General features: G+C 41.8%; 1 protein-coding gene across 2 annotated transcripts in view; it reads right to left on the reverse strand.

Annotated features, from left to right (window-relative positions):
* LOC140736919 (peroxiredoxin-1-like) overlaps window positions 1-27,936 on the reverse strand; it is a 41,093-nt gene that overhangs the window by 10,172 nt on the left and 2,985 nt on the right. Inside the window, exons 1-4 of one of the 2 annotated variants that reach the window (XM_073062953.1) lie at window positions 25,228-25,281; window positions 23,300-23,416; window positions 22,420-22,573; window positions 15,417-15,539 (exon numbers count right to left, since the gene is read on the reverse strand). In XM_073062953.1, the coding sequence (XP_072919054.1) occupies window positions 15,417-15,539; window positions 22,420-22,573; window positions 23,300-23,405 (383 nt within the window). In that variant the 5' untranslated portion in view covers window positions 23,406-23,416; window positions 25,228-25,281. Of the gene's footprint in view, window positions 1-15,416; window positions 15,540-22,419; window positions 22,574-23,299; window positions 23,417-25,227; window positions 25,282-27,936 lie in introns of those variants that run through there. The other variant, XM_073062952.1, reaches the window with a different exon arrangement.

Below are 27,936 nucleotides of genomic sequence, written 5' to 3' on the forward strand. Positions count from 1 at the left end.
ATTTTTCTTTGTATTGGTAAGGGAACATGATGCAAAAGCCATGGGGTGTTCACTTCCATCACTCACAAGATGTGACATGACTGCACATATACCATAAGGCAAACTTCATTGATGATGTGGATCAAAATGTGTGAATCAAGTAGTGTCTGATGTCATCATTTCCTTTACCTACAGATCAGGAAGATTCCAAAAGGCAGAGTTCAAGGGGTGGAGTACAATAACCAGGTTTGGAAGGAACCTATTATAGTAATTGACAAATCCTAAAAAAGGAGCATAACTGTGACATGTCCTTTGGCCTTGGGGCATCCACCACTGTTTGAATTTTCTCAGCAGACTTGTGTCATCTTACATGTCAATGGTGTGACCAAAGTGATGTTTGATTTAAAGAATTCACATTAGTTGCATCATACTCTGAACCTATAATTTTCTAATTTTTTTAACAGTCTTGAGATTTTGGAGAGGTTATGCTCACCAGTAACTATGATGTCATTCAGGTAACATAGATCCTGCGCAGCCCTGCAACATCTATTATAGCGATAAAACCCTTTGAGTGTTTATGGTGAGAAAAATTTCTTCTACCTCCATCTATAGTTAGTCCTCAGCTAAGTCCACTTTGCTGAAGTGTTTTCCTCCAGGAAGGTTTGCAAAGATATCCTCTATCCTAAGGGTATTGGTCTACTTTCAGTACTGGGACGATGGTAACCTTAATATCACCACAGATCTGACAGACCCATCCTTTTTGGCTATTGGGACCACTGACATTGTCTATGGGCTTCACTCAATCTTGGAAAGAATTTCTTCAGTCTCCATGAGATCTAACTCACTGGCTACTTTATCACAGATGGTATAAGGAACCTGATGGGATTTGCAAAACTTGGGTATGGCATTTTCATTTGAAACTACCTCACCCTTGATGTGCTTGAGCTTTCCAATGCCATCCTTAAACACTGCTTTGGCAAATGGTGGATGAATCTCTAATCAGGTTGTAGTTGCCTTTGCCAATCATGGCTCCACAATGCTAGAGCTCCTGTTTTTACTATATACAAGCCCAATGTAGCTTACTGGTTGTTGTATTTCACTGTTACATATTTCATGCAGAGGAATGATCTTTTATCCAGTACAAGTTCTTAGTTGGATATCTACAGGCTTCATAATGAAATGCCGTTCAAGCTCGTTATGTTCACTTCTGGTCCAAGTCATATTGCTTGTCTATTGTTAATCTTCACATTGTAAATCTCAAGGCTATACGTCCTTTGTCACACTCAACATCATCAGATTTTTCATTACAGCACACAAATTCAAATGGTTCAACTTCATATCAGAGCATGTATACAATATACTGAAATTCTTCCTCCGTAGACATCTAAGAAACAAGATACTCCATAGAATAAATGATGGAAACATCAGAACCCTGAGGCCCCCCTTCCCATTGCACAAGCAGCAGCAGCATTGACCATCACCCTCCCCATCCCCCACTTGTGCCAGCAGAAGCACCAACCTCAACCACCACCCCACCACCATGCAAGCAACAGCAAAAGCCCGCAAAGAGAACTTGATTTACAGTCCATCAAAAACTACAATCCATAACCCAGCACTTCAGTATCTCAGACAAGCTTTCTCTCTCTCTGTTGAGGGACAGAGAAGTTGCCCTCCTGCAACAGTGAGAGTGGAGACTGTTACGAACCCCGTAACTGGGTCACTTACCAGCAAAGATAGAGAGGTCCGTTGAAGTCTGATGGTACTATTTTTAACAGTATTTATTAGTAAAAATACACAAAAATAATATCAATGCAAACATACAGATAATATTCGTCGTCAATACTAAATCTAAAAGTGCGGGTATAATAATAATCAATAAGAAATAAGCTCTATCGTTGTCTAGGGGATAACGTATTGTCCGATGGAAATATAAAAGTCACTCAGTTCATTCAGGCTGCAGCCTTTGGTTGGAGTCAAGAGAGAGATTTTTAGAAACTTGCCAGCTTTTCCTTTTAATGATTTCAAACCTTCGAGAGTTCCATTGGTGTGGCCTCTCCTTCAGCCAAAGCCGTTCTTCCGTGGCGAACCCGCCAATTCCCAGGCAAGGGAAAAGGATGCACGCGAGCCCCACCGGCTGTCGCTATTAAACGCTGTCACGGGATTTCTAGCGTTTCTCCTGGTGCGTCTAAAGGGGTTGTTCCCCAGACCCTCTTTTATCCTTACTCACAGGGTCTCAGATGTCAGTCAGGTTGGGATGATGCAATCCCTCAACCAGCCCACTCTGGTCATCCCCTGAGGGGCTTCAATGAACAGTACAGTACTCAATACACAATTCCATCTCCAAGAGACAATGGCCGTTATCCGTGGCTTTGTCTTGCTGAGGCCAGGACACATTCCAAAACCTGTGTATTCTGGACGTCTCTCTCTCATTTCCTGGGTCCCAGATCCGAATTAATAGCGATCTTGCGATTCTCAAAAAGGAGGGGGCTACTTTGTACCCTTTGGCCCCTCAGAGTTGTGGCACATTCGTAACACCCCCTTCCTTCAAAGCCTTTTTACCATCGGTAAAAATGAATTAATACAGAGTCTTACAGGATTTTAGAATCTAACACAATACAAAAGGTTTTTTTTCACTACAGAGTAATACATTTATACATTCAATTCAGCATCTAAACAGTTAGCGATTACATTGTCACTTCCTTTAATATCTTAACATCTTGTACCTTACTAAAGTCTTGTAGCATCAGACTTCAATTTGCTAACCACCTATTTTTATTCCTTTTCTTCAGCAAACAAAAACTAAAGAGTTGTGATCTTAGCTTACGTGTATACTACAAAAGTTCATGCAAATACTAATCTTTATCGTTACTTTCAAACTTAACAGTCAATCTTCCATGGGGGTTGTCTTTATTATTCACATGCTTTGTCGAAATCCCTTAAAACCGGATCCTGCTATTAAAAATGGCATCCCGTCAACCCTCGCCCCTTTTCCAGTTAACTCCCACATGGTGAGCTTGTGCACTAGGGTGGAATAGGCTTTTGCCTGCGCCTTTCATAGGAGTTATTTTATCAACAATGTGTTCCAAACTTAGACCTTTTTCTGACTTTCCACACAATTCTTTAATTTTAAGCAAGTTGCTAGTTTTCTCTTCAGGACCCTTCAGGCTATTAGTTTTCAGTTTAAACTCTTTGTTCAAACAGCATTTCAAATTCTGCCTTTTCACAGCACACTCGTGAATAACAATAGCGTGTGGGGCACCTTTACATTCCAACTCAACCTGTAATTGATTCGCAGGCACCGTGTTACCAAGCCATTGTCTCTGCAGCCCGGTTGCTGCTTTTGACATCAATCCAGACTTTAAATTTTCTTCATTCAATTTGGGAACTACACTTTTCCCTTTTCCTTCAATAATAAGATTCACATCACCACCTTTTATCTCCTCACTAACTTTTAACACACCTTCGAACACCAACAACTGGGAATTCTCACTTCCCACTATTACCAAGGTTAACCCTTTCTTCACTGAACCAAGTCCATCTGACCCACAAGGACTGCATTCCTTTTCAACTGAATCAAATACCCCAGACTTTTTCTGAGCTCCATTACTAGGTTCAGTACCACGTGCATCCACATCTTGAACACACTCAAACGGGACATTTGCCTCTTCCAGGCTTTCAATACCCGTACCCTTTTCAAATTCTAAATTCCCCTGATCCTCCCAGCTACTCTCTGGGCAACTCCCTTCCGGAGTAAACTCAACCCCGCGGGCTGTAACAACCTCATCTGCCAACCCAGCAGACTTCTTCAAGGTAATGGCATCCTTTTCATCTAGGACTGCCCTCATTTCATTATCAGGAACACCTTTAGAATTTTCAACTTCTTCAAACAGTTCTGCCAAACCGGACAGATCATCCATATCCAACCCTGGACCTTTTAACAGCCTTATCTGTTTCTCAACTTTACTCCGTGCCTCTATAAATTTCCTCCTGGCTAAGGGCAGGTCTACCTCCTCTCCCTTACTCTTTTTCACTTTCTTATTCTCCGTTTTACCACCCTCTAAACCCTCTTGGTACAGGGTTGGTAAAAATGTCTCGGCCAAATCGATACTGGCCGGATTTAAACTGGTCTCACTCTCAGCTGCCTTTCTCGACATGCTGCGAGTGATCGCGCATGCGGGATAGATCTTGGAATCTAGGGGTGGGACCTCAACACTCACAGGCTGGCTCATCAGCTTCATTGCTGACCAAACCTTACCACCGGCTAAATCGTTACCCAGAAGGACGTCAACGTCCGTTCTCGGGAATTCTGATTGCACCCCTATTTCAACTGGTCCAGATACCAGATCACAATTTATAATGATCCAATGCAAGGGCACCGCTTCTGTCCCTTTTCCTATTCCTCTTAAAGCTACCATTCCAGTCTGGCGACCAAAATCTAGTACCTTACTGCTAATCAATGACAGTTCAGCTCCCGTGTCTCTCCAGATCTGCACTGGAACTGGTGTGTCTTCCTCTCTCACAGACACGGTTCCTTCTGAAATACATGTCTCAGACCCTTCTCGTACTCTGTCTACCTGGGGCTCTCTCGTCGATTTACGGATCACCACAGCACATCCTATAGGGACTGCTGCTTTCCATTTTCCTGTCTCCTTCCTCGGAGCAAGGCACTTATATGCAATATGACCCACCTTTCCACAATTAAAACAGGTCAAGCCAGGACCTCTCCTGCCGTCTTGCCTCTCCTCCTCAATTTTACCACTAGCTCCCGGCGGGCTTTCTGCCTCAACCGGCAGGCTTTCTCTACCATTCCCACGGTGTCTCTGGTAACTTTTATTCGAGGAAAACTTTGTCTTGTGGGTTAGGGCATATTCATCTGCGAACCTAGCAAATTCGGAGATGGACTTATTCGGCTTCTCATTCAAATACATCCGGATATCATCCGAAACACAACCTTTAAATTCCTCAATCAGAATTAATTCCCTGAGACGTCAAAAATCTTCCGTCCACTATTTCTACTGCACACAAGCGATCCAAGAGCACACCCTTCTCATAGGCAAACTCGGTATACATCTGATTCCACCTTTTCTTTAAATTTCTGAACTTTTGTCTATAGGCCTCAGGTACCAATTCGTAGGTCCGAAGAATGGCCTCCTTTACTTTCTCATAATTCTCTGACTCTTCCTCCTCCATGGACAACGCCGCATATGCCCGTTGTGCCTTCCCTTTTAACACACTTTGTAACAACGCCACCCACTGCTCTTTGGGTCACTTCTGATTCACTGCCACCTTTTCAAAATGCAAGAAATAACTATTAACATCCGTTTCCTCGAACGGAGGTACTAACCTAAACTCCCAACTAACATTAAACTGCTCCTCTCGGTCTGACCCTTGAACTCTTCGCTCTTGCCTTAACTTTTCCATATCCAAGTCATGTTGCCTCTGTTCCTCCACCTCCCTCTCCTTCTCGGCTCTTTCCTTTTCTTTCTCAGCTCTCTCCCTCTCTTTTTCAGCTGCTTCCAGCTGTTTTAACCGAATTTCATGCTCCCTCTGCTTCTCAGCTCTGTCCTGCTCTTTTTCAGCTCTTTCCTGCTCCCTTTTCACCTCTAACTCCTTTAGCTGGAGCTCATGCTCCCTCTTCCTCTGTTCCGCATCCAGCCTCAATTTCTCCAACTCTAACTGAGCTGTCCCACTAACTGGTACCTTTTCAGGGATATTTTCCAATACCTCAGCAGAAAACACATTCTTCACAATATAATACTGAGTTATAGCCCTCCGCACCTCCCTCTTTTTCATTGACAACCTCACCTCTGCGAGGTTTAGTCCTTTCGCAATATTTATCAAGTCCGACTTTGTGGCTGTCTCTAGCGCCTCCAGAGTTGGGTTTTCTATAAATTCATCCATGTCCATCTTTGCTGGTTTCCCATCTAGCTACCCGCACAACCAGATCCAAGTTTGGACTTACAAGCCCGATTCACTGGCCCTCCAATTTGGTATCAAATCTCGAGACGAGGCCTCACGTTGTTATGAACCCCGTAACTGGGTCACTTACCAGCAAAGATAGAGAGGTCCGTTGAAGTCTGATGGTACTATTTTTAACAGTATTTATTAGTAAAAATACACAAAAATAATATCAATGCAAACATACAGATAATATACGTCATCAATACTAAATCTATAAGTGCGGGTATAATAATAATCAATAAGAAATAAGCTCTATCGTTGTCTAGGGGATAATGTATTGTCCGATGGAAATATAAAAGTCACTCAGTTCATTCAGGCTGCAGCCTTTGGTTGGAGTCAAGAGAGAGATTTTTAGAAACTTGCCAGCTTTTCCTTTTAATGATTTCGAACCTTCGAGAGTTCCATTGGTGTGGCCTCTCCTTTAGCCAAAGCTGTTCTTCCGTGGCGAACCCACCAATTCCCAGGCAAGGGAAAAGGACGCACGCGAGCCCCACCGGCTGTCGCTATTAAACGCTGTCACAGGATTTCTAGCGTTTCTCCTGGTGCGTCTAAAGGGGTTGTTTCCCCAGACCCTCTTTTATCCTTACTCACGGGGTCTCAGATGTCAATCAGGTTGGGATGATGCAATCCCTCAACCAGCCCACTCTGGTCATCCCCCGAGGGGCTTCAATGAACAGTACAGTACTCAATACACAATTCCGTCTCCAAGAGACAATGGCCATTATCCGTGGCTTTGTCTTGCTGAGGCCAGGACACATTTCAAAACCTGTGTATTCTGGACATCTCTCTCTCATTTCCTGGGTCCCAGACCTGAATTAATAGCGATCTTGCGATTCTCAAAAAGGAGGGGGCTACTTTGTACCCTTCAGCCCCTCAGAGTTGTGGCACATTCATAACAAGACTACCAGCTTGCTGTTCTGATGTTATGATCTTCCAATTCGCTGTTCCAAGCCCCCCAAATCAAGGACCAACAGGCTGAGAGAGAGAGAGCGAGAGTGCTCCAGTACAGCACATACCACCTATTATCTCAATGTTTCAGTCTCCCAAGCCGAAATGCAGTCACCTTCATTTTAATTTCACTTATGAAACCTAGTGTTCTGTAATCAACAATGGTTTCAGTTCTAAATGTTCCTGTGTTATGTTCAAGGTATCAGCAAAGCTCATTTCGGCTAGTTGGTTGGAGCAGGTAAACTTTTAAGCAAACTGTATCCTTTCCAGTTATTGCACTCAGCAACACTGGCGCACATCTTATTATGCATTCCATTTGCTTTAAAATACTGCTCAATTCCTTCAGTATACATCTTCCAATTATCTGTTGTGCAGTCAAACAATAGAGCCAGCCATTTCTGCTTTTTAAAAAAAAATGTATCATCATCACCCGGTGCTCACTGTTTATGAACCCTTGGCTATACACGTTGTTTGTTAATTTTGTCCATTTTCTGCTCTCCCCTTCTAAAGAAACACTTGCTGCACTTCAATGGGTAAGCAGTCATCTCAGATTCATTTTAAAACTTCCACAACAACACTGTTATGTTTCATAACTCCAGAAACTAATTCAAAGATACAAGACCCAGATAAGCTTTGTCTGCCTAGTTTTTCTTTCCTTTTCTTTAGCGAGGTGCTAGCTATATATAGCCAGGATGGCCAAGACATTTTGCACAGTACTGTATTTATCAACGTGGAGCAGATAGTGAGTTTGTAAATCTGGTGGGAGCAAAGGATGTTGGGAATGGTGAGGGTGGAGCAGTAAGAAGGGTTTGGGACAGGTGACAGTGGAGTACCAGGGGTAGGGGTTGGCGCAGATGCACACACACCCAGCCCTGAGATTCCAGGCAAGGTCATTTGATTCCAAACAATTTGTTTATTGAACATCACAGAAATTCAATCAGGCTTGTAAGGCTGGAAAGCCATGCAGTCTATTCAGAGTCATATTATGCCTCTCCAAGTGTTCATAAATCCTGCTTCTCAGAATCTTTTTTATCAACTTACCAACCACTGAAGTAAGACTCACTAGTCTATAATTTCCTGGACTATCTCTATTCCCTTTCTTAAATAAGGGAACAACATCCGCATCCCTTCAATCCTCCGGAACCTCTCCCTTCCCCATTAATGATGCAAAGATCATTGCCAGAGGCTCTGCAATCTCATCCTTTACCTCTCACAGTAGCCTGGGGTATATCTCGTCTGGTCCTGGTGACTTATCCAACTTGATGCTTTCAAAAGCTCTAGCACATCCCCTTTCTTGTATCTTTCTGCTCAAGCTTTTCAGTCCGTTGTAAGTCATCCCTACAATTGCCAAGATCCTTTTCCTTAGTGAATACTGAAGCAAAGAGGAATAGGAAAAGGGACAGAGTACCTCTGCTATCTCCTCTGGTTTCATACACACTTTTCCACTGTTGCACTTGATTGGTCATATTCTCTCATGTCTCATATGTGCCTATAAGTTTTATATACATGTGCCTAAGATCTTTACACAATACTGTACGCATGGTGACATAATGAAGTCTACCACTCACGAACATTTTAGGTACATATCACCCTATATTCCAAGTGAGCACGGTATGTCTGCCCCATCAGAAGTGCTACTACTCCCTGACAGCCCATACGCTCCATCCACCATTGGTCCTGACTAGGCACTCACACTTGTGGCTCCAGACAGAGTGTGGCTTCTGCTAGCAACAGAAGCCACACTGTTAAACCACCTTGACGAGTGGGCTAAACCAGGTGAAGGTAACTGATGGCTCTTAAACCCTTGGTGAATTTGGGTTTGCCTATCCAAGCTAGCAAAGACTGCGCAGAGGTAACCACTAGTTAGGCTCAAAGGGCAGGAAGGCAGACCCAGCAAGATGCTGTGAAGCAATTAGAGCATGAGACACTAAGGATGTCATGGGCATCAGTGTGTGGAATGTCTGCACAGTTAGAGTCAACGCTGACAAAACTCAGAGGATAACTACTCTAATAAGGAGAGCCAGCCTAATATAACATCGATATCACAGCCCTGAGTGAGACTTGGCTTTCAGGAGAGGGCGAACTTTGTGAAAGGAGTACAGGATGAACATTCTGTTGGAGTGGAAGAGGAAATTAAGACTGGTGTGAGGCTAGGTTCTGATTTGCAGTGAAGACAGAGATTGCTGACGTGCTTGCTGGACCCTCCAAGAAGTGTGAATGACCAGCTCATGACCATAAAACTCCCTCTATCACTATTGTCAACACTTATGTCCATGATCAACCCAGATGATGTCATGGAAAAATTTTATGAAGAACTGCAATCAATTATTGCCACTATTTCCAAAATGGATAAGCTTATTATCCCTGGTGACTTCAATGCAAGAGTTGGCTCTGCAAACACCTCCTGGGATGGGGTCATTGGGAAATATGGCATTGGTTGCTGCAACAGCAACAGAAACAGTCATCTACTATGCCAGACAAATGCCAAACATGAATTGTTGATCACCAACACAGTCTTCTGCTTTCCGACCTATAAAAGAACTGCATGGATACATCCCCACTCTAAGCATTGGCATGTAAGTGACTACGTCATCATCAGGAAGAGAGACAGGCAGGATGCAAGTAACAAAATCTATGTGCGATGCTGAATGCTGGACAGATCACCATCTCATCATTTCTAAACTGAATATCCATAAGAAAAGACAGACCCAAAACAGCTGAACCTCTCCAAGATGAAAAGTAGCAACATAAAGCAGTTTTTTTTGGTTGAAACTTAAGAAGACCACTTAAACTCCACCAGTCTGGACAATCGGAATGTGGAAAATGCTTGGTCAACCTTTCGAGAGCTGATCTACAACACAGCTGCACAAATTATGAGGCCTGTAACAGAAAGCACAAGGACTGGTTCAAAAAAACAAGGTAACAAAAAAAAATGTCTTTTGTATTATCTGTTTGTTAAACTTCTCCTCTGATTTGTATATTCTTTACTGGAAAATCAATAAAAAGATAGAAAAATGAAATGAAAAAATCAAGGTTTTTAACAAAAGGTTCAAAAAACTAGGTAATGACAGAGATCTAGAAGATTATAAGGCTAGCAGGAAGGAGCTTAAGAATGAAATCAGGAGAGCCAGAAGGGGCCATAAGAAGGCTTTGGTAAGCAGGATTAAAGAAAACTGCAAGGCATTCTACAAGCTGTTTCCAAGATGGTGGCGCAATGCAGCTTGCAGCAGCCACTCTGGAGCTGATTATCTGTTATTTGTGAAGTGGGGTGTCGTGTGCAATCATAATCGATTGAAAACGGACGTGGGAGCACGGAGGAACATCGGGAAATCTCCAGGAAGACCTTCTGCGTTGCTGCTGCTGCTGTGAGGTCTGGGACTCTGCTGGGAAGAACAGGCCCCCAGTCCTCGGGGTCGCGTTGCCGATGGCCGTTGGCGGGGCCGTCCTAATACACTTGGCAGAAGATGGTGCTCGGAGAAGCTGTGCCGGAGGGGATGGTCGCCGGCTCAGAGGTTCGACGGACTCGGAGTCCACTGTGGTCAGGTCGCTTTCGGTGTGTGCTGTGTCAGTGAGGCTGGGTTTGACGGAGCTTTCGTTGTGTGCTGCGTCTGCGAGGCTGAGTCAGATGGCGCCGTGGAAGTCCATAGCGGGAGTATTCCCTTCTGCTGCAAGCGTGGGATGGCAAGTCTGTCGGGACCCTGGGGACTTGTGGAAACTGTGTGGTGATTTCTTTTGAACTTATAGTCTTTTAACGTCTTTGGACTATTTTTACTGTGCCCATAGTCTGTTTTTTTAATCAATTATGCTATTGTTTGCACTGTTGTAACTATGTGGTTTTGTGCAGGTCTTGTAGCTTTAGTTTTTGGTCTTGTTTGTCTGGTAGATTTGGAGCTCCTTTCTGGGGAACGCGTTAAGATTGTAGCGCGATATTAATACGCAGCAGCCTCTCCGGACTCTGGATTGGGGATTTCCAAACGTTATGTGGATTTTCTAGTGTAGTCTGTTTTGTCATATGCTTTTGTGATATCATTCTGGAGGAACGTTATCTCATTTTTTAATTGCATTGCATTTGTGGTTTCTAAATGACAATAAACTGAATCTGAATCTGAAGTATGTGAAGAGCAAGAGGGTAAGACGTGAGAGAATAGGACCAATCAAGTGTGACAGTGGAAAAGTATGTATGGAACCAGAAGAAATGGTGAAGGTACTTAATGAATACTTTGCTTCAGTATTCACGACATAAAAGGATCCTGGCTATTGTAGGGATGACTTACAGCTGATTGAAAAGCTTGAGCATATGGACATTAAGAAAGATGTGCTGGAGTTTTTGGAAAGCATCAAGTTGGATAAGTCTCCAGGATTGAATGAGATGTGCGCCAGGCTACTGTGGGAGGCCAGGGAGGAGATTGCTGAGCCTCTGACAATCATCTTTACATCATCAATAGGAAAAGGGAAGTTCTGGAGGATTGGAGGACTGCAGATGTTGTTCCCTTATTCAAGGAAGGGAGTAGAGATAGCCCATGAAATTATAGATCGGTCAGTCTTACTTCAGTAGTTGGTAACTTCACGGAAAAGATCCTGAGAGGCAGGATTTACAAACATTTGGAGAGGCATAATATGATCAGGAATAGTCAGCATGGCTTTGTCAAAGGCAGGTTGTGCCTTACAAGCCTGATTGAATTTTTTGAGGATGTGACTAAACACATTGAAGAAGTTAGAGCAGTAGATGTAGTGTATATGGATTTCAGCAAAGCATTTGGTAAGGTACCCCATGCAAGGCTTATTGAGAAAGTAAGGAGGCACGGGATCCAAGGGGACCTTGCTTTGTGGATCCAGAACTGGTTTGCCCATAGAAAGCAAAAAGTAGTTGTAGAGGGGTCATATTCTGCATGGAGGTTGGTGGCCAGTGGTGCGCCTTAGGGACACCAAATAACATAGGGAAGCCAGCCTAATATAACATCTGTTCTGGGACCCCTTCTCTTCATGATTTTTATAAATGACCTGGATGAGGAAGTGCAGGGATAGGTTAGTAAATTTTCTGATGACACAAATGTTGGGAGTGTTGTGGATAGTGTGGAGGGCTGTCAGAGGTTACAGTGGGACATTGATAGGATGCAAAACTGGGCTGAGAAGTGGCAGATGAAGTTCAACCCAGATAAGTGTGAGGTACTTCATTTTGGTAGGTCAATTATGATGGCAGAATACAGTATTAATGGTAAGACTGTTGGCAGTATGGAGGATCAGAGGGGTCTTGGAGGTCAGAGTCCACAGGACACTCAAAGCTGCTGCGCAGGTTGACTCTATGGTTAAGAAGGCGTATGGTGCACTGGCCTTCATCAGCTGTGGGATTAAGTTTAAGAGCTGAGAGGTAATGTTACAGCTATATAGGACTCTGGTCAGACCCCACTTAGGAGTACTGTGCTCAGATCTGGTCATCTCACTACAGGAAGGATGTGGAAACTATATCAAAGGTGCAGAGGAGATTTACAAGGATGTTGCCTGGATTGGGGAGCATGTCTTATGAGAATAGGTTGAGTGAACTTGGCCTTTTCTCCTTGGAGCGACGGAGGATGAAAGGTGACCTGATAGAGGTGTATAAGATGATGAGAGGCATTGATCGTGTAGATAGTCAGAGGCTTTTTCCCAAGGCTGAAATGGCTAACACGAGAGGGCAGAGTTTTAAAGTACTTGGAGGTAGGTACAGAGGAGATGTCAGAGGTAAGTTTTTTTTTTTTGCAAAGCGTGGTGAGTGCATGGAATAGGCTGCTAGCGACAGTGGTGGAGGCAGATACAATAGGGTCTTCTAAGAGACTCCTGGATAGGTATATGGACCTTAGAAAAGTATTGGGCTATGGGTAACCTTAGGTAATTTCTAAAGTAAGTACATGTTCAGCACAGCTTTGTGAGCTGAAGGGCCTGTATTGTTGTAGTTTTTCTAGGTTCTGTGGACTGATTTGATGAAAACTGTGTTGACATCAAACAACTGCTAGATGAGAAACATCGTCTTCACAAAGCTTTCCTCACCGACCCCAAGTCCATCTCATAGAAGGATGCCTTCAATAACAGACACAGTACAGTACAACACAAACTGTGCCAGGTGCAGGATTCCCGATTGATCAATAAAGCTGATTTCATCCAGTCATATGGAGATAGGTATGATTTAAAGAAATTCTATGCTGAACTTAAAGAAGTCTATGGCCCCACATCATCAGGATCATCCCCTCTCCTTGGTGCTAATGAGAACACGCTGATCATGGAGCAAGAAAATTCTTCATAGAATTAAAGTGCTGAGCACTTTAACAGTGTTCTGAATCATCCTTCAACTACAAATGACAAAGCCATTGATCACCTGCCCCAAGTACCTATCAATAAAGCACTGGATATTCCACTGACATTAGCAGAGACCTGGAAGGTAATACCTCAGCTTTCTAGTGGCAAAGTGCCTGGATCAGACGTAATACTAGCTGAGGCCTAAAAGGAAGGTACAGCAATGCTAGTGAAAAGCTCTTTCAACTTATGTGGCAGTAACAGAAAATTCCACAAGAATTTAAAGATTTATCTATAAGTAAACTGACAATCCGATGCCAACTGTTGGGGAATATCCTTGCTGTCTATCACAGGCAAAATCTTCACCAGACTTCTTCTCAACTGTCTCACTTCATACTGTGACTGGGGACTCCTATCAGAGTGCCAATATGGATTCCGGAAAGAACATGGAACTATCAACATGGTGCTTGCTGCAAGGCAACTGCAAGGGATGTCAGGAGCAAAACACTGACCTATCTAAGGCCTTCGATATTATTAGCAGCAAGGGTCTGTGGAAGATCACGGCGAAGTATGGATGCCCATGGTGTAGTATTTCCATGATGGCATGCAAGCTAGGTTTCAGGACAATGGTGAGACATCCAAGCCCTTCCCTGTCTTAGACTGGGATCAAGCAGGGCTGTGTCTTGGTGCTAATGCTATTCAGTCTGGTGTTTTCCATTAGGTTAACTGATGTTTTCTGAGGCAAAAATGTGGACATCGGCATCAGATTCTGCACTGATGGGAAACTGTTCAATCTCAGGTGGCTCCAAGCAAAAACTAAGATTATGACAGAATCTGGGCTCTTTTTGCTGATGACTGCGCCCTCAAGGCTGGTTAAAAATTAATATGCAACGCTGTGTCGACAAGTTTACTGATGCATGTACCAACTTCGGGCTTACCATCAACACCAAGACTGAAGTAATGCATCAAGTCCATTTTAGGGAAATCATACATTTAGACAAACAGTCAAAGACTCAACCCAATGAAGAGATTCACATGTCTTGGCAGCACACCATCCCAGAGCATTGTCATTGGTGATGAAGTGCCAGGATTGCCAAGGCAAGTTTAGCCTTCAGCAGACTTTATACAAATGTCTGAAACAGAAGAGGCACAAGTCTACAGATGAAGTTGAAGGTGTATAGGGCCATAATACTTCCCATTCTGCTTTAAGCCTACAAAATATGGACAGTGTGCCAATGGCACCCAAAGAAACTGAACCATTTGCACACATGCCGCATCAGAAATCTCCTCAACATTAAGTGGCAAGGCAAGATCCCTGACACTGATGTACTTACCAAAGCTGGCCTTCCCAGTACCTACACTATCCAGATCCAGTCCCAGTCACATTGAGCAGGCCACGTATCTTTACGCCAGACCATTGGCTGCTTTATGGGAAAACTACAGAAAGGAAATTGTTCCCAAGGAGGCCAAAGGAAATGCTATGAAGCCACCTTGAAAGCTTTACTAAAAGCCTTTAGCATCAATCCGGACATATGGGGACATATTGCCCAGGATTGGGTTGAGTGGCACTCTACCCTTCATAAGGGTGCAGTGACACAAGGCAGAAAGGACAACTGCAACAGAGACATAGGCTGGCCAGGAAAGCCCAAGTCAGCAACCCCCAACCCAAGGAGGCTGATATCTTTTGTCCACACTGCCAAAGAACATTTCAAGCATGGATTGCCTCTACCCTCAGACCAGTTCAGCCCCCACAAATTGCAGATGACTAGAGTGGCTCTCATCTTTGCACAATAGACAAACAAACAAGTAACTCTCCTGTATACTGATCTGGTCTAAAACAGTGACTGTGGGTACAGCTACTAATGTACCAATTTGATAATGATTATCAAAAACGTTAAAAGGTAGTTTTTATTCATGAGGTAAAGCATTGACCTTTTGTTACTTTAAAGCAGAAGTCTTTTATCATCTGGGAAACTGAACCAATGGAAGAGTACTTCAATACCCATAACTCAGTTTCATAGTTGCACAATACTATGAAGCTGCAAACAAATAATATGCACTAATGAGATAATCAAGGCATAATTCTTAAACAGCAGAGTAGAACACTATTCTTAAAGAACAAAAGGATAAGCAGGTATGCATTACCTACAGTGCTAATTTTGTAGTTTACAGTGCATTAGCTTTTGATTTCTATTCTGTATCTTACTCCATATTCAATTTTACTCTACATTTGTTCATCTATTCCCTTCCCAGCAACTGACCGGAAAGCAATGCCTTCATCCTCTTTCAAGATACCATAATCTAAGGAGATTGTGTGACGAAGATCTGACACTAAGGGGATTTTTGTTGCACCAAGTCCTCCTTGCTTTCTTGGAGTGTTGATCCTATCAAATACAAAAACAGTTTTAATTGTATTTAAGTGAGATGAGTAAAATAAATCTTGCAAATACATATACAATTAAGGGAAGCTCATTTGGTAACTATATATAAATTCTATTTGACCACCATTTTAATGACCATTTTATGTAAGGATGTCGAAGAAATTTACCAAAGTCATCCCAGGGATGAGAGATTTTGGTTAAGAGAACACATAGGAGAAACGAGGATCATTCTCTTTTATTTGAATATGGTGATGTGTGATCCAGAAGCTTCTTCAGAAGCACAAGGGACTAATCAAGGATACAGATCAGGCAGCAAGGAATAGCAATGTACGGCATGGTCTGGCAAGGTACAGCATGTAACAATGGACTTGTTCTCATGCTCTTTCTTTATACCATAAACCAGTCTGAACCACTGAGATAAGGGGACTCGCCATTGATAATAGAACACAGTAGAAAAGTACTGAGTTACAGTGCCATAACACTTCAGGCTTTACAGACAAAGCAAAATGTAGAAATATATAGAACTAAATAGATCAAAGTTACAAATGTTTACAAACATAAGCAAATGTAAAAACTGAAACTACAAGGAAAACAATTTTCAATTCCAAAGTGCAGGATAAAAAAGCATTCTAAATGGACAATGAGGCAATGAGAGCTGACAAGCGAAGTCAAAGACAGAATAAAAGCAAAAGAGAGGGCATACAATACAGGCAGACCCCGAGTTATGAACGTCCAACTTATGGACAACTCGTACTTATGAACCGAGGAAGGAGAACAGCGTCCGCCATTTTAAGTCAGATCGCGACGCTGTCCGCCATTTTAAGTCGTTGCCGTTGACACTGTGTTGAGTGTTTAACTTTGTATTTGGCTTAAATTTTTCTTAGTAAGATTCACCCTGACCCCGCGCTCCCCACCCGCCATTCCAGTTGGCTGGTGGCGCAGTGAGATCAGTGCCGGGCTCGAGAACAGAGGTTCCCGAGTTCGATACAGTGACAGACTGCACCAGTGCCGGGATGATGTCGATCCAGTGATTCCCGTACAATCCGTGCCGGGTTGATGTCGAGCTTGCAACTCGACCTCGTAAACAAAAACACTGCCACCTCCAGTTTAAATTCCCATGCAGAATGTTGTTGAGGATCAAAAACCCAAACCCAGCACAGCCCCCACTTGTCCCATTTAACCTGTCTTAGTGCAGTGGACTTTAGGACCCGGGGAATTCAGTGTGGTGGTCCTTAGGACCCAGCGGACCTCGGGAGCCAGCGCCCACAGTGTTTCTGTTCCATTGACAGGAAGTGATCGCGACTGAAAATAAAGTGGAAATAATAAAGCGTTTGGAAAGAGGTGAAACGTCATCGGACATGGGAAAAGCATTAGGCTACAGTCAGTCAATGATCGGAACAATTTTAAAGGGTAAAGGATAAAGTGAGAATAATGGAGCATGTGAAAGGCCCTGCCCCGATGAAAGCTACAATTATTACTAAGCAATGCAGTAGTTTAATTATTGGAATACATAAATTTCTTAAGTGTTTATATGCATAGAAAGATAAAATATATATACTATATACTAAGACAAACGTTTGACTAACTGACGTTAAATAATACCAGATGTACTTGTTCCAACTTACGTACAAATCTGACTTAAAGACGGACTCAGAAACGGAACTCGTACGTAACCCGGGGACTGCCTGTATAGCAATAATTAATAGGAAACTAGAGAATTAGGCAGCTTTTAAAAACCACCAGAAGGCAACTGAAAAAGCAATAAGGAGAGGAAAAATTGAAAAAATGAAGGTAAGCTAGCCAATAATATAAAAGAGAGGATATTGGACAACTAGAAAAAGACCATGGAGCGGTAGCAATGGCAAACACAGAAATGGCTGACAAACTCAGTCAGTACTTTGCATCAGCTTTCACTGTGGAAGACGCCACAAGCATATGCCAGAAATTCAAGACTGTCAGGAGGCAGAAGTGAGTATAGTTGCTATCACTAAGGCCAAGGTGCTTGGGAAGCTGAAAGGTCCAAAGATAGATAGGTCACTCCTTAAGAAGGGAGGGAGGCAGAAGAAAGGAAATTATTGGCCAGTTAGCCTGACTTTAGTGGTTGGTAAGATTTTGGAGTACATTATTAAGGATTAGAGTTTGGTGTACTTGGAGGCACCTGACAAAAAAAGCCGATATCAGCATGGTTTTCTTAAGGGGAAATCTTGCCAAACAAATCTGTTGGAATTCTTTTGAGGAAATAACAGGCATGATAGACCAAGAAGCATTGGCTGATGTTGTGTACTTGGATTTTAAGAAGGCCTTTGACAATGTGCGACACAAGGCTGTTAAATAAGTGCCTATGGTATCACAGGAAGATACTAGCATGGATAGAAGATTAGCTGACTAGCAGAAAGCAAAGAGTGGGAATAAAGAGACCTTTACCAGTTAGCTGCCAGTTCAAGTGATGTTCTGCAGGAGTTGGTGTTGGGACCACTTCTTTTCACAGTATACCTTTTGTCAACAATTTGGATGATGGAATCGATAGTTTTGTGGCCAAGATTGCAGATGGTATGAAGGTACATGGAGGGACAGGTAATGTTGAGGATACAGTAGGACTTGGTCAGATTATGAGAATGGGCAAAGAATTGGCAAATGGAATACAGTCTAGAAAAATGTACAGTCATGCATTTAGGTAGAAGGAATAAAGGTGGAGACTTCTTCTAAATGGGGAGAAAATTCAGAAATCAGGGGTGCAAAGGTGTTCGGGAGTCTGCATGCAAGATTTCCTAAATGTTAACTTGCAGGTCGAGTCAGTGGCAAGGAAAGGAAATGCAATGTCAGCATTAATTTCAAGAGGACTAGAATACAAAAGCAAGGATATAATGCTGAGGTTTTATAAGACATTGTTCAGATTGCACTTAGCAGGATTGTGAGCAGTTTTCAGGCTCCTTATCTAAGAAAGGATGTGTTTGCATTGGAGAGGTTCATGAGAATGATCCCGGGAAGGAAAAGGTATGAGGAGCACAATGCCTGATGTTTCCTATAGAGGGAGGAATCTAGGACTAGAGGCCACAGGCTCTTAATTAGAAACATGTCCCTTTGAAACAGAGATGAGGAGTAATTTTGTTAGTGAAAGGGTGGTGAATCTGTGAAATTCATTGCCTCAGACAGCTGTGGAGGTCAAGTCATTGGGTATTATTTATATTGGAGTTTGATAGGTTAAGTAAGGGTGCAAGGGCGTCAAAGGTCACAGGGAGAATGCAGGAGAATGGGGTATAACAATAAAGGATAATAAATCAGCTACAATATAACGGCAGAGCAGACTCGAAGGCCGAAAGCCTAATTCTGTTCCTATGTCTTATGAAAAACAATGATCTAGATCCTAATCCAACACTTTGGAACAAAAAGAAATTGCAAAGGATGTATTAGATGTAATAGATGTATTAAAAATTATGAAAGGTGCTGGAGTGGATAGAGATAACTGTTCCCACCAGAATGAACAAGAAGTGGGGAATATAGCATTACTAGGACTGGCAAAGAAACAAAAGAGACACGAGGAAAATTCTGTGATTAGATTAAGGGGCACACTGCCAGGAGTAGTAGTAAAGGCAGATCCAATTGCAAAATTCAAAAGGGAACTGGATAAATACCTGAATGGAAAGAATTCACAGGACTTTCAAAAGGAAGGAGAGTAGAAGTATATGGATTGTTGTTGCATTGATCTGGCACTAAGTGGATTATGAACTTTTCTTTGGAATGTGTCTTTAAATTATCATTGTTTCTTGGGAATTATAATTGATACTCTGACTGCAACTAAACCCCCTGTAAATAAATTAACCAGCCAACTGCGATATTTGTTGCTTCATATTGGTTTCAGTGGGCTTGCAGCTATATTTTTCACAGGACTTCTGTTTTAAGAGGTGTGTAGGCCTCTGCCAAAAAAGCTGAACACACCACACCAGCACCAGTCAGACTCCTAAGATACTTCTGCACCTTTGATTTCAGTGCTGCTTAATCCTGGTTTGACTATGAAGCTCTGCTGTCAGCAATGAAGTTACCTATCACCAGAGGTTATATGACTACTGAATACTCATTTCTACTTTTCAAGCACATTGGTAAGAAATGTCACACATCCAATGTGCAATTGGTTTCTCCAACATAAGATAGAACTGTAATGAACATTGTTTGCAATACAGTAAATCTGAAGAAATGCAAGGAACTGGAGTTAAAAGTCTTATCACCCGAACAGATGAAATGCTGAGAAAAACTGGAAGAACAGAACAAAGTCCTTAGAAGATGCAGGACTGGAGGTGTGGGAATTGGTTGGTTTATAATGGGTATCAGTAGATAAGCTACAGCATGAGTTGGAGATAGATGTCAGGAAAGGGAAGAAAAGAGAAAATTAGGAATGAATACAATTGGAGTGTGGAAACTGGTGACGGAGGTAGGACTATTTGAATTCTGTATAATTTTTTTTCTCATTGAAGGGATGTGCTTTCCAAGGGACATCACGGGCTTTCCAAATTTCCCTTAAAAGGTGGTGGTGAGCTGCCTTCTTGAACTACCACAGTCTTTAATCTGTGGGTATACACACAATCTACCGTAGATTCCGGATTATAAGCCGCTACTTTTTTCCCACATTTTGAACAGCTTTGAACTCTGCGGCCTATAATCCAGAGCGGCTAATACATGGTTTTTTTTCTTGCCGCCTCGTAAACATTTTGCCTCGTAACAGTAGACCAATAAAATTGATGAGTAGTTCACAGAGGTCCAATGAAATTGTACGATAAATCAAGCGCACTTTCACAATTAAATTATTGTAAATCAGTCATTTGTACTCACCCTCATCAACATGGAAAATACTCGAAGAAAAGCAAGACCCGAGCGCGTCAGACCCGATTAGACCCGATCGCATTGCGCAAGCGCGTCAGACCCGATTAGACCCGATCGCATTGCGCAAGCGCGTCAGACCCGATTAGACCCGATCGCAATGCGCAAGCGCGTCAGACCCGATTAGACCCGATCGCATTGCGCAAGCGCGTCAGACCCGATTAGACCCAATCGCAATGCGCAAGCGCGTCAGACCCGATAAGACCCGATCGCATTGCGCAAGCGCGTCAGACCCGATTAGACCCGATCGCATTGCGCAAGCGCGTCAGACCCGATTAGACCCGAGCGAAAACGCTGCTTTTAAGTTAAAGTCGATCAATAACTTTTCCTGGTAGGCTGCAGTATATATATTTTTACCAGTCGCTAGGAGATATTGGAATGTTGTTCGTGCTGTTCAGTAAAAAAGTATATGCAACGTAATTTGTGTTACCGATACATATGTATATTTAAAAGTAGCGGTGCGGCCTAAAATCCGGTGCGGCCTTTACAATTAAAAAATTGATTTTATTTCTAAAATTAGAGCCTGCGGCTTTTAATCAGGTGCGCTCTGTAGTCCGGAATCTACGGTAGTTAGGGAGAGTGAGTTCCAGGCTTTTGACTCAATGATGGTAAAAGTAAGCCAATGTATTTCCACTTCAGGAAAGTGAGTGGTTTGGAGGGCAACTTCTAGGTGGAGGTATTCTCTTGCTTTGAGTGCCTTTGTCCTTCTAGCTGGTAGCGGTCATGCATTTAGAAAGTGCTGTTTGTGGAGAGTTGGTGCACTGATGCAGTGTATCCCATAGATGGTACAAATGTGCGTTGGGAATGGAGTGAATAATCTGCTCTCATAGCCAAACTGTAGATATGACTACCTCAGTTCAATTTCTGGCACAGAAAACAACACTAATTCAGTTGTTAACGTAATAGAAAAAGAGTTCCGAATCTATGAGTAGTGAATCATCCTTCTTGTGAAAGAGAAAGAAGCAGGCTGTGTGAAGTTGGGGCCATGAAGTTGCAAGCATGTGGCAAAGCTCTCCTGAGGAAATAAGGTCAGTAACTGTCCAGAAGATGATGATCTGGTCATGGGGTTATGGTCCAGAGTGACATGGAGCTTCTGAGAGCTGCTGTTAACCCTTTGCAAGATGGAAGTTAGTTTGCAAAAACCAGGCTAAGTGCTGCTTACAGTGAATAAGGGCAATAGAAAAATTTTGATTTTCAATGTCAGACTTGCAATAAGCTATGAACAGATAGCTTTAGCTTTATTTCTCACATGTACATTGAGACATTGAAACATACAGTGAAATATGTCATTCATATCAGTGACCAATATAGGATGTGCTGGGAGAAACCCACAAGTACCATCATGCTTACAGCAGCAACATGGCTTACCTATAACTTACTAACACTAACCCATACATGTTTGAAATATGCAAGGAAACCAAAGCACCAGGAGGAAACCCACACAGTCAAGGGGGAGAATGTACTAACTCCTTACAGATAGTGGCAGAAATTGAAACCCAATCACTAGCACAGTGAAGTGTTACGCACAGTAAAGGGTTTCCCTCTTCTGAGATACAAAATCTAAGAGGAGTGCCATCTATGCACATGAAGTGAGCTACCAAGAATGGGCTAATCCAGTATCTCAAATTGCTCACTTCTAGAATTGAACCATGCTACAATGCTACTGCTTCCTTGCACAGTCATCTGGGCCAATATTATATGTTGTAGACCTTGCATGACTATGTATACTAATAAGTAAAGAAAATTGTTCCTTTATAATCTGGTAAACACACTGTTTTGTAGCCAAATGAGTAATCTGTATTGCAAGTCAATATTTTATGCCACTGACATGACTCTATTTTTCAGAAAAATAAGGGCATGCTGTTCCATGAGAATGTTCACACAACATTATATTGATGAGAAAAACCAGAAGCTAAAATAAAAACACTCAAATCTACATCTCTAGATGTCTTTGAAAACCGCAACTTAAACATTGGATAAATTGATCAGGAAACAAAGTAGTGCTACGTACCAAGCTAAATGAGCAAAATGGGAATCCGTAGAAGCAGCAATTACTTCACAATTAACCTTGTTGAAATCTTCTATACGATCACTAAAAGCAATAATCTCAGTTGGACACACGTAGGAGAAATCAAGTGGGTAGAAAAAGAAGACTACATATTTTCCTGTGAAGAAAATGAACAAGTTAATTTATAAATACCACACTGTGCAGTCAAAGCCATTAGACAGTCTTTGAACATATTCCAGCATTTTTCTCATGCTTTGGTTGATCTTCCAAAGGTTAAAAGATTCTAAGATTTATTACAATCATGGTATATGTATATTACACCAAAGACCTCCAAGAGGACCACAACCTTGTCATGGTTTGGAGGCTTGCGTGCTTCAAAGACCTGGAGAATTATGATGGCTGGAGTCAGGGCCTTATGCTTTGGCTTTGAGTAGGGTCACCCATGCCAGTAAGGTGAAAGGGTAGAGGCCAGACTAAGAATGGTCCATCGGTCCTTCAGTTTTGGGGATTCACCTTAGGGCTAACAACCCTAATCAGTCAAAGAAAGCTATTGCAGAAACAGCAATGAAAAATCCTTCAACATTTGGATGGCCACAGAAGACCTTCATCACTGCCCTAAACATCAGTGGTGTATTGGGTAGGAATTAAGTACAACGTAGATAAAAGACCTTATTGAATAGAAGAGCAAGCACAAGGAGCCAAATGCCATACACCTGCTTCTACAGTATTCTATCACCGTGTTTTATGAAGTTAGTTTTCCTCTCCCATAGCCTGTTCCGAGCTTTGACATTCTTTATTCAATTCTAATGTGCTAGAGAAGTTCAAAGGGGGAGGGGGCTCATTAATAGGATGCCAAACTGGGTACAACTGTCATTATGTTTACCTCTGTATTTAGATAGTTGGAGTTGTTCAAACTGTCCATTAGGCATCACAGCTGTAGCTTCAAAATCAGGAGCTAACTTCCCAATTACAGCTCTTCCAGAAGTCATTCTGAATAAACCTGAAAAATAATTATTGAATAAACAGGTTGTCTTGTTAAATTTTGCTTTGACATCTTCCTTACCTCATGTATGGTAGCCTACAACTTTGACACCTTGAAGCATAAGTTAAAATACTTGACTGCTGCAAGACAATGAGAAGCTGATATTCTAAAGCACTCATCATGCAAGCAAATATACAACTGAATCTGAAACACTGGGTCTTCTGGCCTTAACATATAGAAATTCTGGACACATCTTCCTGGTTCAGACCCATTATCTCCAATCACCATTTGCACTCAGCTTTCACCTCATATTTAGCTGATCCTAATCCAGAAGGTTTTATTTACTGGTTCAGTAAGTGTTGGTTTCTATCATCCTGACATAAATAACCACAAGATCTCTAAGGAAGATGCCCCATTAACAAAGACCTCAAAGTTCTGACAACCAAGAATACCTACACCTTTTTTTGCTAGATGTCAAAAATGTTTTTGGTATTAAAAAGACTATTGTACTGTATAGCACAGAAAAATGTTCCATTACAATGTTGTGTCTTCATCTGTCATTAACATTAAGCTTATCTAATCCTAATTCTTGCAGCACCCCAATTAATAATCAATCATATAGCACATTTAATTATAGCATTTCAGTCTTTTATATAATTCTCTGTTAATTAAGCAGACCATTAAAAGAATGCACATGTGAGCAACTTTCTGTGGCGTGCTTTGCCCAAGGTAATGACAGCTTCACAGCACTCAATACAAGTCAAATGGTGAGCTTTGATGCAACTTAAAACTGCATATTTTGGGGTATGACATTTCATTGCCCCTCTTCCATTCCCTTAAAATGCTGTACTACCTTTAAGTAAATACATAGACACTCAAATGGCAAAATTCTGGTCTGACAAATTAATCTTAGTTACATTTCTGTGACCTTGCTGAATGCACGTGTATTTAGCAAAATAGGTTACAGAAAAAAATATCAGGGAAATGGGACAAACGCAGATGGCCTGAGAGCCAGTAAAAACTTACAGGCTGAGTGGCCTTGTGTCATGTGAAATTTGAAAATATGACAACATATCTAAGGAATTGATTACTCAGTGCATATGAAAATTAAAATACAAATGCAAACACTGAGCAAAACAAAATAACAGCAAAAATTAATGTGACTTTCAAATATCATTTACTAAACAGAGATCAAAATGTGAATGCTAACACAATTCAAAGTACTTGGGATTACATGGAAATGTATAGTAGATGCTGTAATATAGAACAAAACAAATTGCTGGAGGCAGAGATTCACAAGCACCTTTTACCTGTCAATTGCATTTAGTGCTCTCAACATGGTCTCCTCTACATTGGCAAAACCAAATATAGACTAGGTGATTATTTTGCTGAGCACCTTCAGTCTGTCCACAATAGCCATCTTGAGCTTCCAGTCGCATTTAATTATAACTCGCTTTTGCACTCACACACTCAACTCCACTGCCATGGTGAGACCAAACACAAGCTCTGAGAACTCCTCAAATTCCATGTAGGTAGCCTTCAAACCAATGGTATGAGCATTGAATTTTAGTGTTAGGACATCCACATCCTGTGTTCATTTCTCACTCCTAGTGGTCCCCTGCTTTCCTTCACATCTCCATTTCTCCACCACCCACAGAATTATTCAGTTCATTTTCTTCTCCATGGCCTCTCCTTCCCATCTCCTCCCCCCTCTGGTCTTACCTGCTTATTCTTCCCTTCCTTATCCAGTCCCAGCATCCATTACTACATTTTCTCCTCTCCTACTATGGATAATTCTGCCCATTTTTCCTATTTCTGTTTCCACCTACCACGTGTCAGGGATCCTCCTGGATTAGTAGATACATTACACTTTTCAAATGTAGCACTTCTAACAAAGCATTTCTTGGATTCAACACTGTCAGCGTAGTTTTATAGTCTGATGTCTGGAATTCATAAATGTTTGCAGGTCAAAGGTTAGCAGAAAATTCCAGTCATTTGCTCTGATTTTGCATTTGCTATACTGTACACATCACAGTGCTGTTTTGCCACATATATAAGCACTTTAAAAATGAAACCATGAGACGTTGTGTGAAATTTTTAAGGGATGAAGAAAAAATAAGACACAGCTAAAGTACAAATTCTGTTTTTAAAAAATGAATTAATGTTCAAAGTAAACTTATGTCACCATATACAACCCTGAGATTCATTTCCGTGCAAGCATACACAGTAAATCCAAGAAATGCAATAGAATCAATTAAAGACAGCTTCTAACAGGACGGACAAACAACCAATGTACAAAAGACAGCAAACTGCACAAATACAAGAGAAATAAATAATAAACAAGCAAACAATAAAGATCAAGAACACAAGAGGAAGAGTCCTTGGATGCTTTCCTGTGAGAGTGCTCCATGTAGAGGTGTTCACTGTTGGGCTTTACCCATGATGGACTGGGCTGTATCTACTACTTCTTGTAGAGTACACAGTTTTAAGTGTAAAGCGAGTAGAGTAGGGGACTAAGCACACAGCTTTGTGGTGTACCTGTGCTGTTGAAGATGGCAGAGGAGCTGTTGCTATCAATATGAACTGAATGTGGTCTTCAAGTGAGGAAATTGAGGAAGCAATTGTACAGGAGGTTATAAGCCACTAAAAAAAAGGTCCAAGGCATGGGAATATTTGCTGACAAAAAGACTACTATGGTGTCAGATGTATAGCAGAGTCAGAAGCAATATTGATTCAAAGTAAATAACTTGATTAATAATGGCAAGACAGAAATCTTTGGGAACTATTCATTGCTCTAGTTTCAGAACAGTCAGAATGTCGGCTGAAATTAACTATGGGCATTATCAACAGTAATGCCAAACTCAGTCCTGAAGTTTCGAATAGGGATTATTTCACTCCATTTTTCCATCCAGTAAGGAAATTGGGCTTATGAAGGAATAGTATTCCTCATTAAACAAATCTACATTAATATACTTCAAGTCCTGGATAACCCACAAGCCCTAAACAATTCTAAGCAGCAGCCACAGCCCACACATTGATTTTATGGCCTCACTTAACTATCAAACTTGGACAGAATTTCAACTCTCTTGCAAGGAAAGCTCAAGGTACACCCATCATATTCCATATTCAATCAATGGGCCTGTTCACATGCAGCAAGCCTAAATTTACCATATATTCTGGAGTATAAGCTGACAGGTACAGTACATGAATAAGAGAGGTGTGAAGGGCTATGCTCTGGGTGCAGGTCGATAAGATGAAGCAGAAAACCAGTCTGGTATAGACTAGTTGGGCCAAAGGGCCTGTTTCTGTGCTGTAGTGCTCTATGACTCTTGAGTACAAGTGAACTGGTCAAGATGGTCAACTTTGCCAGGACTATAGTGATTCACTGGGGACACTGCCTTTAAAATGAACAGGCAAAAGCCTACGCCCAGCTTTGCTTGTTTTCAGATGTGTGAGAATTTTAGTTTTCAAATACCTCAGACATCGAAGATATTTGAAACTATAAGTATTGAAGTAAATATAAAAACCCATGAGATATTTTTAAAAAATTATAATTGTTTTAAAAACCTTAAATCAAAGAAATAAGTAATCTTCCTTTGCTATGCCTAACAATCCCAATTGAAATCACTTGTTCTAGTGACTTTCCAATGTAAATAATTGGATTAGCAGGTTGCAGCTTTGCTACTGGGTAGAGTGTATTGACAAACGTGGAACTGTCCATGAGTACCGTAAGTTCTGGTGTATAAGCCGAGGATTTGGCCCTAAATTCTGGTCCTAAAATTAGGGGGTTGGCTTATACAGAGGGTGCCAACTTTGGAAAAACGAATACACGGAAGACAGGTCGTATTTATTGGCTGTCTTTGAATCAAATTGGTTCCACTGTTGACACATGAATTGTTTTGTTTGTTTAAACTCATATCTAGTGGCTGGAGCACGGACATCAAACCACCGGGGATGACTGCAATGTCCATATTTTCAGCTTTCAGTGCTTTTGTCTCGCCTGACGTGCGCTTTGAACATGTCCCAGACAAGTAGCGACTTTTCCTTCCCGAAACCTTTGGGACGTCGACGCCACACCTCTTTAACTGACTTCAAGCAACCTGCTTCGTCCATCCAGCAGCGTTCTTGAACATAAACAACACCCTGCGGGAATTTTCTGAGCAATCTTTGTTTTTTGTCTCAACACAAGATCGCGTCTATTCATAAATCGGGTGCACCAACTTCGCGTTGCTTTGAAATTTTCGCTGACCTCACGGTGTTTTTCGTCCCATTTCAACGCTTGAACTCGAATCATTTCTCTGGTAACAATGTATCCAGATGATCGCTGGTGATTCACCCACTCTAAAACGTTTTCTTCCAGTTCTGGCCACTGGCATGTTTTCCCGCGGTTTTCACATTTCGTCTTTGGCATTTCCCTCAGCATGTCCTCTGCCTTTCTCCACTCCCTTACTCTCTCTCGTTTACACTAAACTTCTTAGCAGCTGTAGAGTTATTCGTTCCTTTAGCAAAATCAACAACCTTCAGCTTGAAGCCAGCAT

This window comes from Hemitrygon akajei, chromosome 12 (assembly GCF_048418815.1).
Source record: "Hemitrygon akajei chromosome 12, sHemAka1.3, whole genome shotgun sequence".
Taxonomy (NCBI): Eukaryota; Metazoa; Chordata; class Chondrichthyes; order Myliobatiformes; family Dasyatidae; genus Hemitrygon; species Hemitrygon akajei.